Consider the following 14,300-nt stretch of genomic DNA (forward strand, 5'->3'; position numbering starts at 1 on the left):
TGGAGTTTAAAGCTTCTGTGATGAATGAGCTCTTTTAAGGAAGTCCGTGGCTCACTTTCTGGGGACATTTCTTCTCTGCTGGGATACATGAAAGTGATATAAATCATCCGATAAAGACCAAAGGGAGATATTCTCTTGGGACTCAATCCAAGGCCAGCAGAGTGGATGTAGGTGGTAATTATTCAGCCCACTGATTATTCCCTTTTCCCCTGTCTTCTCTGCAGCGGCGCACCATGTCCGAACAGGCACCTGCGAGGTGGTGGCGCTGCACCGCTGCTGCAACAAGAACAAGATCGAGGAGAGGTCGCAAACTGTAAAGTGCTCCTGCTTCCCGGGACAAGTGGCCGGCACCACCAGAGCCGCCCCGTCCTGTGTCGACGGTACGCTCCACTAACTATGCTGATTAGATCTTTATTTTGGTCCATAAAACACCAGCAGGACCGGTGTTGAAGGTGCTGGTTGTGTCCCAGTGACACTCGGGTACATTATACTTTTAAAAACAGTTTCACAATGTAAAAGGCAGCAGCCTAAAAACTTATATTCATCGGTTGTAACAGCCGTATAACACTGGATTATACTGGATTACCGTGTATTCATTCATTCAGTTTATTCAAAAAGCACCAAATTCATCTCAGGGCACTTCAAAGATTCAGTCCAATTCATTCTAATGCAGCCATAATTCAATTAATCTAATTCCAAATTAATTTTACAATGTCATACAAATAGTAAATATGATATTTATCTGCATAAAACATGCATGTTTGTCTGCTCCTATGCTGATAAAAGCATTTAAAATCACATAGATTAAGAGGGCGATTATTTTCAAATTAATCACGAGTCAACTATGGAGAATCATGGCAGCTGTAATACCACTTCATGCCACTAGGTGGGTCATGGGTCAGCGTGGCGCAGTCTGCAGTGAACAGAAGAAGAAGAAGAAGAAGAAATGCGGAAGTTAGTAAACAACAAGTCGCTGAAACACAGCTGAGCTCATCGTATATATTTTTAATTAGAATAAAGAAGCCAGATGAGTCGTTATATAATGTGTGTATTCATTCCTGTTACTGTAATTATCTTCATACAGCTAATTAACTCTGACCCTCATGGTCATTTGGATCTCTGCGATACTAAAGAAACAGTTTGATTCACTGTTAATATATCAAACACCAATTAAACTTTCAAGATAAAGTGTTTCAGTCAGAGTTCTGCTTGAAACTATCCAAGTTTATCCAAACACGACAGGAATTAACAGAAGTTTTACTATATTTTAGTGTAAAAAAAGTATGTTTCTGTGTGCAAATGAAAAGAATAATGAATAAATGTTTTATGGAAAAGCGCTTCTCGCCTGGTAGAAGTCGGCCACTTTGTGGTGATAATCTAAAAGTTTTAAACATTTGAAATATTGGGGTTCCCCGTCTTCTTTCTAAAGGATAAATTCAGACATTTTCCCTTATTTAACCAGAGGAAGAGAAGTTCTAACCAGACGTAACCGTGTTTCACGTCTTTATTCACAACTGGTTCAAATGATTTCAGATTATTACGAACAGAAATTAGTCTAAATGTTAGAAAATAAAAGTAATGTAACCCATCACCAAACTTCCCATCCTGATGTGTTTAAATGGCCTTAAATACGTTGGCTGGGTCTGGTCAACAAACAAGGGAGTCTTCAGTCAGAGGCTTCTTCAGTTTGCTGCAATAAGAACCAGAACAGGAGCTTCTTCTCACCCACAGCGATATATTTATACCTTAAAAGCACCAGTAATCTGCACATCCAGTGGAACACATATTGAAGTTCTTTTAAGACAACTTAAAATCAGCTTCTGAGCTTCATAGTTGATCATGTGACAGATGAACTGTGCAGGTGAAGAAAAATAGAGGAATTATACCCAACACAGAGTTCTGTGAGTCCAGCCGTTCCTGAAGGCCTGTTCATTTGAGCCGGACCCCCGACTCGGCCAAAGCTGCAGCTTCACTTTGCTTCTGAGGCTTTCTGGTGAAGCTCTGGAAAGCCGGTGTTTGACCTATTCTTTGACATTTCAGTATTGACATTTTCTGCAAATTAGAGCTGTGAGCTACCAGCCTGAGCTAAAAGCTCCTCTTGTGAGGAAAAAATGATAAGCACTTAACCTTTTAATTATTCTTTCTTTTACATCCAGGGATTACCTTTAGCTCCGCTCAGTGTGAGACACACGAGGATGAATTAACCTCCAGACATGTGAGACTGTGTGAATTAGAGAGGAAACTTTGCTCAATTAACTCTGCAGTCAGGTGATTGATTTAAAAACACACAAAACGAGCCCAAACTCCCACTTTACCTGCATTAGCTTTGAGTTTTTACAGCGAGGAAGAAGGTTTCTGATTCAGATGAATCCCTCAGAGCAGCCTGCGACAGAAAGGTCCGTGAGATAGATGGCGGTGGGTTGGAGGTTTCTTCCTGGTTCTGGTTCTGATGGAGGTTTCTTCCTGGTTCTGATGGAGGTTTCTTCCTGGTTCTGGTTCTGATGGAGGTTTCTTCCTGGTTCTGATGGAGGTTTCTTCCTGGTTCTGATGGAGGTTTCTTTCTGGTTCTGATGGAGGTTTCTTCCTGGTTCTGGTTCTGTTGGAGGTTTCTTCCTGGTTCTGGTTCTGATGGTTTCTTCCTGGTTCTGGTTCTGATGGAGGTTTCTTCCTGGTTCTGATGGAGGTTTCTTCCTGGTTCTGGTTCTGATGGAGGTTTCTTCCTGGTTCTGGTTCTGATGGAGGTTTCTTCCTGTTAAAGTTTTTTCCTCCCACAGTCGCCTCCTGCAGCTCAGGACTGAGGACTGGATCAAAGTTTCAGATCTGCTGGTTTCTTTAGCTGTTTTTAACCAGTTCTGCATGAACTGGACTCAGTTGGAATGTAATGAATTGGATTATGATTCTTTTAAAAAGAATTAGACTCTAACTGGACTAATTTGAACTGGACTGAGTCTTACGCTGAGATGACTTAAATAAACAGTTCTATCCAACCCTTTCAGCTGGAACTTAATGTGAAACTTGAATGTTTAACTATTTGCTGCCCAGATTTTCTTTAAATATTACATAAAGCATCAGTTCTTTTATCTTTCTTTATATGAACATGAAACAGAACCTGGAGGCTCCACTTTAACACAATGATTCAAGCTTTTTATCTCCTGAACTGTTTGATCTGGTTAACTAACTAACCTAACATGTGACATACATAACTTGTAAATTATTGGTTATGAAGATTCTGCTATTTTTGGATTAGTTGAGATGTTTCACTCAGAGAATCTGAACTCAAGGTGAAACTTTTACGGCTCCAATAAAAACATAACTCCGGTTCCTGCTCTCTGATGTTTCCAGTCTCAGCTGCTGTCGTCTTTTTAAAGCATCATTAACTGTCAAGTGAAATGAATCCCAGCTCTCTTCATATGTTGGATCATCAATACTCCCATTTCATTCCATATGAAAGCTTTGTGGCTTTTTAATAGCCGCTGTTACACAGCCACCATCTGCTTGAAGTTGACCTGATGCTCTCTTTACGCCACGCTGCCGCTGTAACCACGTCTCTGTTATACAAATCGATTCCCTCATGTCATAAAGTCCTCATCCTGTGTAATTTGCTTTTTGTGTAGCTCCGGTGTTCTGTGAGGATTATAAAACACATCCTCCTCATTACAAAGCGGATCAATCCTGCTGGAGGGGGCTGTGGAACATGGATAATGACCTTTGTAATATGCCAGCTTTAAATGATGGCTCCTGCAGCTTAATGCTCTCCGTTATTGGAGGTTTCCCTCCGCTGGGGGTACACATGTCCCCCTTTATAAGGCCTGAGACTTTATTCAAAGTAGACAAAAAGCAAATCTGTCAGAATGTGACACGAAGATCAGATTTCACGCCTTAAAGGTACACGATTCTCGATGTTCTGTGGTAAATACGTTGCTTTTAGGCAATGAGTAGCGTTACTTTGGCTTCTACTAACTGTAAAACAAATGAAGGGACATTTAAAAATGCACTTTGCTCCTCTTTTAAAGGTGAAATGTGTAGTTTTATCTCACAGATTTCCAACTATCGACACAAATAAGTGTGAGTTTAATTCAGATGTTAGCTGGTCAGACGCGTTTCTCTGTGCAGATTAATGGTGTCGAGTACTTTCAGAAGTCAGTGCTGCCTGCAGCAGGCCGAAATTATCCTGATATCAGTTTGGAGAATCAAAAAGGACTAAAGGGCGAGTTAAGAGAAAAACAGGTTTTTTTACCTGAAACAACTCAAAAGTAAATGTTCTGTTGCACAAAATGTCAGACAGTTATTTATGTTCATATTATTAAGTGATATTAATTATTCCTGGTTAGCTTAACTCCCCATCATGAATCCTTTCTGCTGCTCTGAAGCTGAAGGTGTGCTTTTCATGTTCTCCTGCAGGGCAGACATTTGCTTTTTCATGCATATTATGAACAGACACAAGTTTCCGAGTCTCATTGAGACAGACTTTGGTCTAAATATCTCTGTTTTCACACCTGGTAGTTAACAGTCTGAGTTAGCATCTTCATTAGCTAAGCTGGACTCTTCCAAAGCCCAAAGTCACTCATGATAAATGGACCTGAGGCAGCAGCAGATGCTGTAAAAACTCATCCTTTTGTGATCGGCTTGTTTTCATGTCTTCATACATATAATATCAGCCAGAATAAGAGCTGCTTCAGGCTGTTTATAAGCTGGTGGTTTATTCAGAGTCAGGGCTGAGCCACGTTAGTGTCAGAATACTTCAATTCTGCTGTTTATATGAACTTCTCACAACTCTGCCTCCAAAGAAGTGGAGCATCCTTTAAAGAGGAAATCAGACACCGATTTAACCGTCAGAATCTCAGGAAAAATAAAGTCTTTTACATGATTTGTCTTTTTTTACCCAGAAGGATCATTTAGGGGGAACATTTCTACATGTAGAGACTCTGCCTGGAGTTAAGATTAGAAACCCCTGGACTTTGTGAGGATGATGTGTCGTAAAGATCAGATTTATTGTGTCTCCCTCCCAGCCTCCATAGTGGAACAGAAGTGGTGGTGTCAGATGCATCCGTGCCTTGATGGGGAGGAATGCAAAGTTCTTCCTGACCTGAAGGGCTGGAGCTGTGCTACAGGGAACAAGATCAAAACCACAAAGGTAAGTTTAAAAGGAAAAAGCCGTGAATTCAGACCTGTTGGATCTCACGTAATCCCAGTTCAAGGTCAACGGGCTGCGGCGGCTTCTGTTACCGCCTTTACCTGAAAGCCAATGTTTAAAGTCGGTACTCGGACCCTCGGGGGCTGATAATCAATGGGCTGCCATGTCTCCTTAGCACTTTCAGGCCGCTTTGAGCACCCAAACTGGCCAAATGCTCACTCCACTTACTTGCTTTTAACTTTGTAACATGACGCCCATATCCTTCAGTGTTATGACTACCCGTAGACATCAGTTCTGCCTCTCTCCATGTACTTAATTATTTAAACTGCCTGCACCACACCTGCCTGGAGCCGGGAGCCTGGAGCCTTGGGCTATTGATTCAGGGATTGGTCGGGACCTCAAAATGGGATATATATACCTATATGATTATTTGTGTGAAGGTCTTCTGATTATCAGAGCTCAGTAAGATTTAAAAGTCAGAGAACTGAACATCTCTTTTCTTTTGCCTTCTTTAACATGAACATCTGGAAAGATTTCTGCCGACAAAGACCAGCTTTGGTAACTTCAGACGCCCAGCACCAGAGCCCAGGTGACTCATTTATTGTTATCGTTTTAATATTTGAAGAATTTAATCTCTTTTATTCCCTGTGATCCTACACTCTGTGTGAGAAAAAGAGAAATTCATAGCATGAATCATTAATGTGACTTATGATTACTGCATTGTCTGTCGGACGGTATTATTAACCACAACCCCCAGAGATGGAGCTCCAGCAGAGATGTAGCTCCAGTAGAGATGTAGCTCCTCCAGAGATGTAGCTCCAGCAGAGATGTAGCTCCTCCAGAGATGTAGCTCCTCCAGAGATGTAGCTCCTCCAGAGATGTAGCTCCAGCAGAGATGTAGCTCCAGTAGAGATGTAGCTCCTCCAGAGATGTAGCTCCAGCAGAGATGTAGCTCCTCCAGAGATGTAGCTCCAGCAGAGATGTAGCTCCTCCAGAGATGTAGCTCCAGCAGAGATGTAGCTCCTCCAGAGATGTAGCTCCTCCAGAGATGTAGCTCCTCCAGAGATGTAGCTCCAGCAGAGATGTAGCTCCTCCAGAGATGGAGCTCCTCCAGAGATGTAGTTCCTCCAGAGATGTAGCTCCTCCAGAGATGTAGCTCCAGTAGAGATGTAGCTCCAGCAGAGATGGAGCTCCTCCAGAGATGTAGCTCCAGTAGAGATGTAGCTCCAGTAGAGATGTAGCTTTTCCAGAGATGTAGCTCCAGTAGAGATGTAGCTCCTCCATAGATGTAGCTCCAGCAGAGATGTAGCTCCAGCAGAGATGTAGCTCCTCCAGAGATGTAGCTCCAGCAGAGATGTAGCTCCAGCACAGATGTAGCTCCTCCAGAGATGTAGCTCCTCCAGAGATGTAGCTCCAGCACAGATGTAGCTCCTCCAGAGATGTAGCTCCAGTAGAGATGTAGCTCCAGTAGAGATGTAGTTCCTCCATAGATGTAGCTCCAGCAGAGATGTAGCTTCTCCAGAGATGTAGCTCCTCCAGAGATGTAGCTCCAGCAGAGATGTAGCTTCTCCAGAGATGTAGCTCCAGTAGAGATGTAGTTCCAGCAGAGATGTAGCTTTTCCAGAGATGTAGCTCCTCCAGAGATGTAGTTCCAGCAGAGATGTAGCTCCTCCATAGATGTAGCTCCTCCAGAGATGTAGCTCCAGCAGAGATGTAGCTCCTCCAGAGATGTAGCTCCTCCAGAGATGTAGCTTCTCCAGAGATGTAGCTCCAGTAGAGATGTAGTTCCAGCAGAGATGTAGCTTTTCCAGAGATGTAGCTCCTCCAGAGATGTAGTTCCAGCAGAGATGTAGCTCCTCCATAGATGTAGCTCCTCCAGAGATGTAGCTTCTCCAGAGATGTAGCTCCTCCAGAGATGTAGCTCCAGCAGAGATGTAGCTCCAGCACAGATGTAGCTCCAGTAGAGATGTAGTTCCAGCAGAGATGTAGCTTTTCCAGAGATGTAGCTCCTCCAGAGATGTAGTTCCAGTAGAGATGTAGCTCCAGTAGAGATGTAGTTCCTCCAGAGATGTAGCTCCTCCAGAGATGTAGCTCCAGCAGAGATGTAGCTCCTCCATAGATGTAGCTCCTCCAGAGATGTAGCTCCAGCAGAGATGTAGCTCCTCCATAGATGTAGCTCCTCCAGAGATGTAGCTCCTCCAGAGATGTAGCTCCAGTAGAGATGTAGCTCCTCCAGAGATGTAGTTCCAGCAGAGATGTAGCTCCAGCAGAGATGTAGCTCCTCCAGAGATGTAGCTCCAGTAGAGATGTAGCTCCTCCAGAGATGTAGCTCCTCCAAAGATGTAGCTCCTCCAGAGATGTAGTTCCAGCAGAGATGTAGCTCCAGCAGAGATGTAGCTCCAGCAGAGATGTAGCTCCTCCAGAGATGTAGTTCCAGCAGAGATGTAGCTCCAGCAGAGATGTAGCTCCAGCAGAGATGTAGCTCCTCCAAAGATGTAGCTCCTCCAGAGATGTAGCTCCTCCAGAGATGTAGCTCCAGCAGAGATGTAGCTCCAGTAGAGATGTAGTTCCAGCAGAGATGTAGCTCCAGCAGAGATGTAGCTCCAGTAGAGATGTAGTTCCAGCAGAGATGTAGCTCCAGCAGAGATGTAGCTCCTCCAGAGATGTAGTTCCAGCAGAGATGTAGCTCCAGTAGAGATGTAGCTCCTCCAAAGATGTAGCTCCTCCAGAGATGTAGCTCCTCCAGAGATGTAGCTCCAGTAGAGATGTAGCTCCTCCAGAGATGTAGTTCCAGCAGAGATGTAGCTCCAGCAGAGATGTAGCTCCTCCAGAGATGTAGCTCCAGTAGAGATGTAGCTCCTCCAGAGATGTAGCTCCTCCAAAGATGTAGCTCCAGTAGAGATGTAGCTCCTCCAGAGATGTAGCTCCTCCAGAGATGTAGCTCCTCCAGAGATGTAGCTCCAGCAGAGATGTAGCTCCAGCACAGATGTAGCTCCTCCATAGATGTAGCTCCAGTAGAGATGTAGTTCCAGCAGAGATGTAGCTTTTCCAGAGATGTAGCTCCTCCAGAGATGTAGCTCCAGTAGAGATGTAGCTCCAGTAGAGATGTAGTTCCTCCAGAGATGTAGCTCCTCCAGAGATGTAGCTCCAGCAGAGATGTAGCTCCTCCATAGATGTAGCTCCTCCAGAGATGTAGCTCCAGCAGAGATGTAGCTCCTCCATAGATGTAGTTCCAGCAGAGATGTAGCTCCAGCAGAGATGTAGCTCCTCCAGAGATGTAGCTCCAGTAGAGATGTAGCTCCTCCAGAGATGTAGCTCCTCCAGAGATGTAGCTCCAGTAGAGATGTAGCTCCTCCAGAGATGTAGTTCCAGCAGAGATGTAGCTCCTCCAAAGATGTAGCTCCTCCAGAGATGTAGCTCCTCCAGAGATGTAGCTCCAGCAGAGATGTAGCTCCAGCAGAGATGTAGCTCCTCCAGAGATGTAGCTCCAGTAGAGATGTAGCTCCTCCAGAGATGTAGCTCCTCCAGAGATGTAGCTCCAGTAGAGATGTAGCTCCTCCAGAGATGTAGTTCCAGCAGAGATGTAGCTCCTCCAGAGATGTAGCTCCTCCAAAGATGTAGCTCCTCCAGAGATGTAGCTCCAGCAGAGATGTAGCTCCTCCAGAGATGTAGCTCCAGTAGAGATGTAGCTCCTCCATAGATGTAGCTCCTCCAGAGATGTAGCTCCTCCATAGATGGAGATACGAGCTGCTTGTAGCAGCAGGGAGTCACGCTGTGTTGCTCATGTCTGCTGAGAGTCTGCAAAAAGCAACATAAACCTGGAACCTCCTCCTGGAAGCCACCTCTGTGATTCTGGGTCATTCACTGGAACCACATGAAGGATTCAGAACCTAAGCGGAGCAGGGATGGGTTCTGAGCGGGAACACAGTCAGTGATGAACAGCAGCTGACGAGCAAAGAATTTGGTACGTTTGAAGCTTCAGACGAACCAAGAGGAAACAGTTTAAACCGTTTCTTTCATAACAATAAACTCAGAAAAGTGCCATCAGGAACCTGTGCTGCCAGAGGGATAACGGAGAATACCCATCTGACAAATGCAGCTTTTCTGTGTACTGAGCACAGCTTGGATTTGTTTGTACTCGTCTCATAATTTCATTTCTTCCAGTCCTTCAGACTCAGGTCGACAGAAACATGTCTCAGAAAGGCTTTGTGTCTTAGCTGCACTAAAGAAGCGTTTAAAGATGCTAACTGAAGCGTTTCAAGGTGCTAACTGAAGTGTTTCAAGATGCTAACTGAAGCGTTTAAAGATGCTAACTGAAGCGTTTAAAGATGCTAACTGAAGCGTTTAAAGATGCTAACTTTAAAGATGCTAACTGAAGCGTTTAAAGATGCTAACTGAAGCGTTTAAAGATGCTAACTGAAGCGTTTAAAGATGCTAACTGAAGCCCAGCCTACAGAAGCCTTCTAATTATTCTGATGGCAACATGTAGGAAAAGTTTCCTTTCTGATGATGTTATAGGCATCTGAAACTGGGTTAGAGCTCAGAAAGCTACTTGCTCTGTTGTAAAACCACTGAAAAGTCCGTCTGCAGCAGGTTAAATGTCGGTTTAACACAGACAGAACAGATGAGTGAAGCAAACACAAAGCTGAAAGGAGACGTTATTACTGACCGCAGCCATAAACTTTGGTTCGGTCAGATTGGATTTAGTGGACTTTCTGATAGATTAATCTCTTCGTGGGAGTCCTTTTTATATTCTGAATGTTCTGAGCAGCTGATAACTACAGGTGTTCCTGTTAAAGATTAGTACATTTATGTTTTACTGGCACTTTATGAATGAACTCATCGGCTGCCGTCTGCCAACTTAAAGGTAATTTGTTCCTAAACGTCAGCTCAGCACCGAGCCGTCAGCCGTATGTCGGATCTAAAGACAGAAAATATAACTGGTTGTACGGCAGGGCAGCGGCCATCTGGCTCCCAGTAGGTTTCCAGCCAGTGGGAGGCTTACTTTTCACTTTCACCAAAAGATGTCGTTTCTTTCACAAAAGCGCTGCTGGACACACAGCCAGCAGTCACAGGGATTAAGATTAGCAGGAGCTCTGTTTCTCTCAAACGTAGAAACATTGAAATAATAGTTTTAACTTATCATTTTCTTTCTTTTTGCTTTTCTTACATTTATTTAAGCTGGGAAAAGGTTCCCTGTTGAGTAAATCTCAATCCCAAATCGGTTAAAGTGCACTTATTTAAGTTGTTGTTCAGCATTATTAGCTCGTCCAACCCAGGTTAGAGCTCCTAACTTTTGTTTTTAGTGGCAGTTATTCGAAGCAGTGCCACAGAAACCTCCCCAAACGTTGCCTAAACCTAACAAAGACGCCTCAAACGTTGCCTAAACCTAACAAAGACGCCCCAAACGTTACCTAAACCTAACAAAGACGCCCCAAACGTTGCCTAAACCTAACAAAGATGCCCCAAACGTTGCCTAAACCTAACAAAGACGCCCCAAACGTTGCCTAAACCTAACAAAGACGCCCCAAACGTTACCTAAACCTAACAAAGACGCCCCAAACGTTGCCTAAACCTAACAAAGACGCCCCAAACGTTGCCTAAACCTAACAAAGACGCCCCAAACGTTACCTAAACCTAACAAAGACGCCCCAAACGTTGCCTAAACCTAACAAAGATGCCCCAAACGTGGCCTAAACCTAACAAAGACGCCCCAAACGTGGCCTAAACCTAACAAAGACGCCCCAAACGTTACCTAAACCTAACAAAGACGCCCCAAACGTTACCTAAACCTAACAAAGACGCCCCAAACGTTACCTAAACCTAACAAAGACGCCCCAAACGTTGCCTAAACCTAACAAAGACGCCCCAAACGTGGCCTAAACCTAACAAAGACGCCCCAAACGTTACCTAAACCTAACAAAGACGCCCCAAACGTTGCCTAAACCTAACAAAGACGCATAAAAGCAGCCTCTGAAGGTGACAGTCGGTGTTCTGGGTTTCAGGCCCAAACTTCCTGATCCTGAAAATAACAGATGGTTTAAAGTTTGTATTTATAATGTGCTGCAACCTTTACTTTCCGGACGAGTACGAGGAAAGCATGCAACCAAAAAACAAACTACGGGGGTCTTTATTTACAGAATCAGATGTTTTCCTGAGCGGCGAGCTGAAGCCAAACGTTACTGAGGATGGAAACACCAGAAGAGCTTATTTAACAGCTTCTGAGCGTCAGCGTTTGGCAAGAAGTGGAGTTTTTATTGATAAAGAGTGAATAGATCTCTGATAGTTGGGTGGAGGTGTCCACGGGCAGCAGGTGTGCACGCTGCCAGATGAGCATAGTTTCTGTGGGAGCACTGATCAGGCAGCAGGGAAAGGTGAGGAGCCTGGATATCCCGTCACCTGATCCCCGGAGCAGGTGCAGGAAGGAGGCTCCATCGGAGAGAAGCTTTCTCAGTAGCTTTCTGATACCTCTTTCAGTTTGGCCCTGTTCTGAGTAGCTTTTAGCTTTAGGAAAGCTCCTGATGGTCCAAACAGACCAAACACCTTTAAACGTCCTCCTCCAAACCTTGACCCTGAATCTGAATGAGATAGAGGAGGAACTGCACTGTCCCAGCCTCCCATTTCTGCTCATTCACACTTCAGCAACTTGTCGAGTGCAGTTTTGAAATGTCCAGTCACGGTGGTTATAACTCAAGACTTCCTGCTCCGAAGGACACGGCGGTGAGCCAATTACACGGCTGAATTACACAAACACAAGCCCTGCACCTGCTGCGTTAAATGGTGAAGCCAACCTCAGACTCGTGGAAATAAACGCTTTGCCAGATAAATTAGCACTTGTCAGCCTCCAATTAAACCAAGACTACACCTTGGGAAGAGCAAGTTTTCCCTCTCAGTATTTTTAGCATTGTTCCAGACGCTCGTTAATGACCCCCCCCCCCCCCCCCCCTTCATTCTGACATTAGACACAGTATAGATCCATCTCCAGAGACATTTTCTCCTCTGACAAGAAGCGGCTTAGCTCTTTTGTCTTTTCACTTTGAAATTATTCTGAAATTAGTACCACATTAATCACAGAGACAGCTGGGAATGTAAATTACTTTGAAACAGGAAGAATTTATCGCAGCCTGGAGTTTATGGAGACTCTATATTCAGAGTTTCAGATGATGTGCAGAGAAGGTTCTTGGATTCTTCTGTTTTATGATTTATTTGACGTTGCACACTTCCATATCGGCGCTCTTTGCCCATTTGAATTAATCTACCTGCAGCTGAGCCGCCATGCAGTTGCTGTCTGTTTTCTATCAAAAGTTTGGCATCAATAATGGGGCCTTACAAGCTTCCCTCCGTCCGTCAAACTTCCACGTGCACTGACAGCCGGCTGGAATCAATAGCAGAAGCTGTTATGAAGGTTGTTACTCCTCGAGAGTCTTTACCAGAATGTACTTTTAGACGAGCCGAGGAGCTGCCAGTCAGCCACGAGCTTCATGACAGGCAATTTAATCTCAAGGAGAATGGAGGTCTTCAGAGTAGCCTGACAGCAGCGAGCGACAGGAGCTACAAGTGCAAACCCAGCTCACCGCACTCTGAGAGGAAATGTGCTGACACAGTAAATATCAAAGCTAAGTTAAGCTGCCGTTTGCTAAAAATCGACCTTGAAACTTGACAAATGTGTCTTTCTCTGTCACAAAAAGTCAACCAAAGTCAGTTGGTTTGTTCAGAGGAAAATACCGGTCACTGGAACTATTTCTTCGTATCTTTATACACAGAAAGCTCACGTGCACGCTTGTGTGAAATGTTTCACCTCAGCCATGAATCAACGGGGGAAGTTCTGGGATTGAAGTTTGGTGTAAGCTCAAATCTATCTTTACAATAGCCAAATAACAATCATATCAGAAAACTAACGTAAACAGGAAGCTGTTAGCCATCCGGATGATAGCAACACTTCCTCTGTGTGCCACTAGAGGGAGCTTCACACACAGAGCTCAGACTACCAAACAATCCCTTTATCTGCTTTATCTGCTTTATTAGCTCTTTGAGACACAATCTCTGAACAACCAAAGCATCCAGACTGTTAAAGCAGTTAAAGAAATCCTCTCGGTTAGCTGAGTTTTCTTTAACTTTATGAATAACAGAGGTCTGTGAGGAAGGTTTAAACGTCGTTTTCTTGCCTCTGATTTTGTTCTATGCCTTTTCTCCTGACTCAGGTCAACCCCCCCATTCTGGTCTGGTGGATCGTAAAAGGAGAGAATTGCAAAGGACCTTTCTGTAAATAGAGACATCGTTTATTCTGGACTGCAATTAATCTTTTCAAAACTCTTCTTCTTGAACTCGATGGACATCAAAAGGAGACGAACGGATCATTCAGCGCCTCTTTTCGAAGGACTCCATAAGATTAGCCGGACGAAAAGGATTTAATCTCCAGTATTGTACTAATTTAGTGGAATCCAAAGATGACCTTCACCTACATGTTCATTCCTAGAGGAATATGATCTATATTGAAATGCGATCTTTACGCCAGTCGCCCAAAGGTACCAGTGGATCATTATGTTGTAAAAGGATGCAAATATTTAAGGTAAAACAGTTTTATCAGTTGGTTTTTCAGAAGTTCAGATATAGGTGAAAGTAAGATATTCGGGGGGGTTGTCAACGAAATACACAACCTCATTTCATCTCTGTGTATTCATAAATCCATCCAACCCAGAAACTGCTGAGAACACAAAGAACTGCTAAACCGATGCTGAATCACTCTGGACTCTTTGTTTCGACTCCGGGGTTCAGATTTTTTAAATTATGGTGTAAATTGAATCAAGCATCTGGATTCCCCTAAAACACTTTCAACAAGTATGATTTGTTAATGCTGTTGGGGAGGTATCGCTGACACTTCCTTTGTCTGTGTAAGTGATGACATCAGTAATAAACTATGGTTGTGTAACTGAAGCCTCGTGTCTTTTAAACATCTGTATGTTAACTACGGTGCATTTTTTCACTTTGTACCAGAATGAAGCAACTTAACAATAAACCACTGAAGGCCAATGACAAGCTAATGACAAGCTAATGACAGATATCGTCTTCTTAGCATGATGTTTGTTACCAACTCCAATTCACTACCTTCACAAAATGTTATGAAATCCCTTAAAAACTGATTATATTCCCTGTTGCCTTCGATGTA

At 43.8% G+C, this 14,300-nt stretch overlaps 1 protein-coding gene across 1 annotated transcript in view; it reads left to right on the top strand.

The window, feature by feature from the left end:
• LOC140285351 (chemokine-like protein TAFA-2) overlaps positions 1-14,024 on the top strand; it is a 56,052-nt gene extending 42,028 nt beyond the window's left edge. Inside the window, exons 3-6 of the mRNA XM_072379121.1 lie at positions 225-380; positions 5,010-5,134; positions 5,667-5,723; positions 13,336-14,024. Coding sequence (XP_072235222.1) covers positions 225-380; positions 5,010-5,134; positions 5,667-5,696 — 311 coding nt within the window. The 3' untranslated portion in view covers positions 5,697-5,723; positions 13,336-14,024. The remainder of the gene's footprint in view (positions 1-224; positions 381-5,009; positions 5,135-5,666; positions 5,724-13,335) is intronic.
• Positions 14,025-14,300: the final 276 nt, after the last annotated feature.

This window comes from Leuresthes tenuis, unplaced genomic scaffold, assembly GCF_036924035.1.
Source record: "Leuresthes tenuis unplaced genomic scaffold, fLeuTen1.0.hap1 SCAF_35, whole genome shotgun sequence".
In the NCBI taxonomy this organism is placed as follows: domain Eukaryota; kingdom Metazoa; phylum Chordata; class Actinopteri; order Atheriniformes; family Atherinopsidae; genus Leuresthes; species Leuresthes tenuis.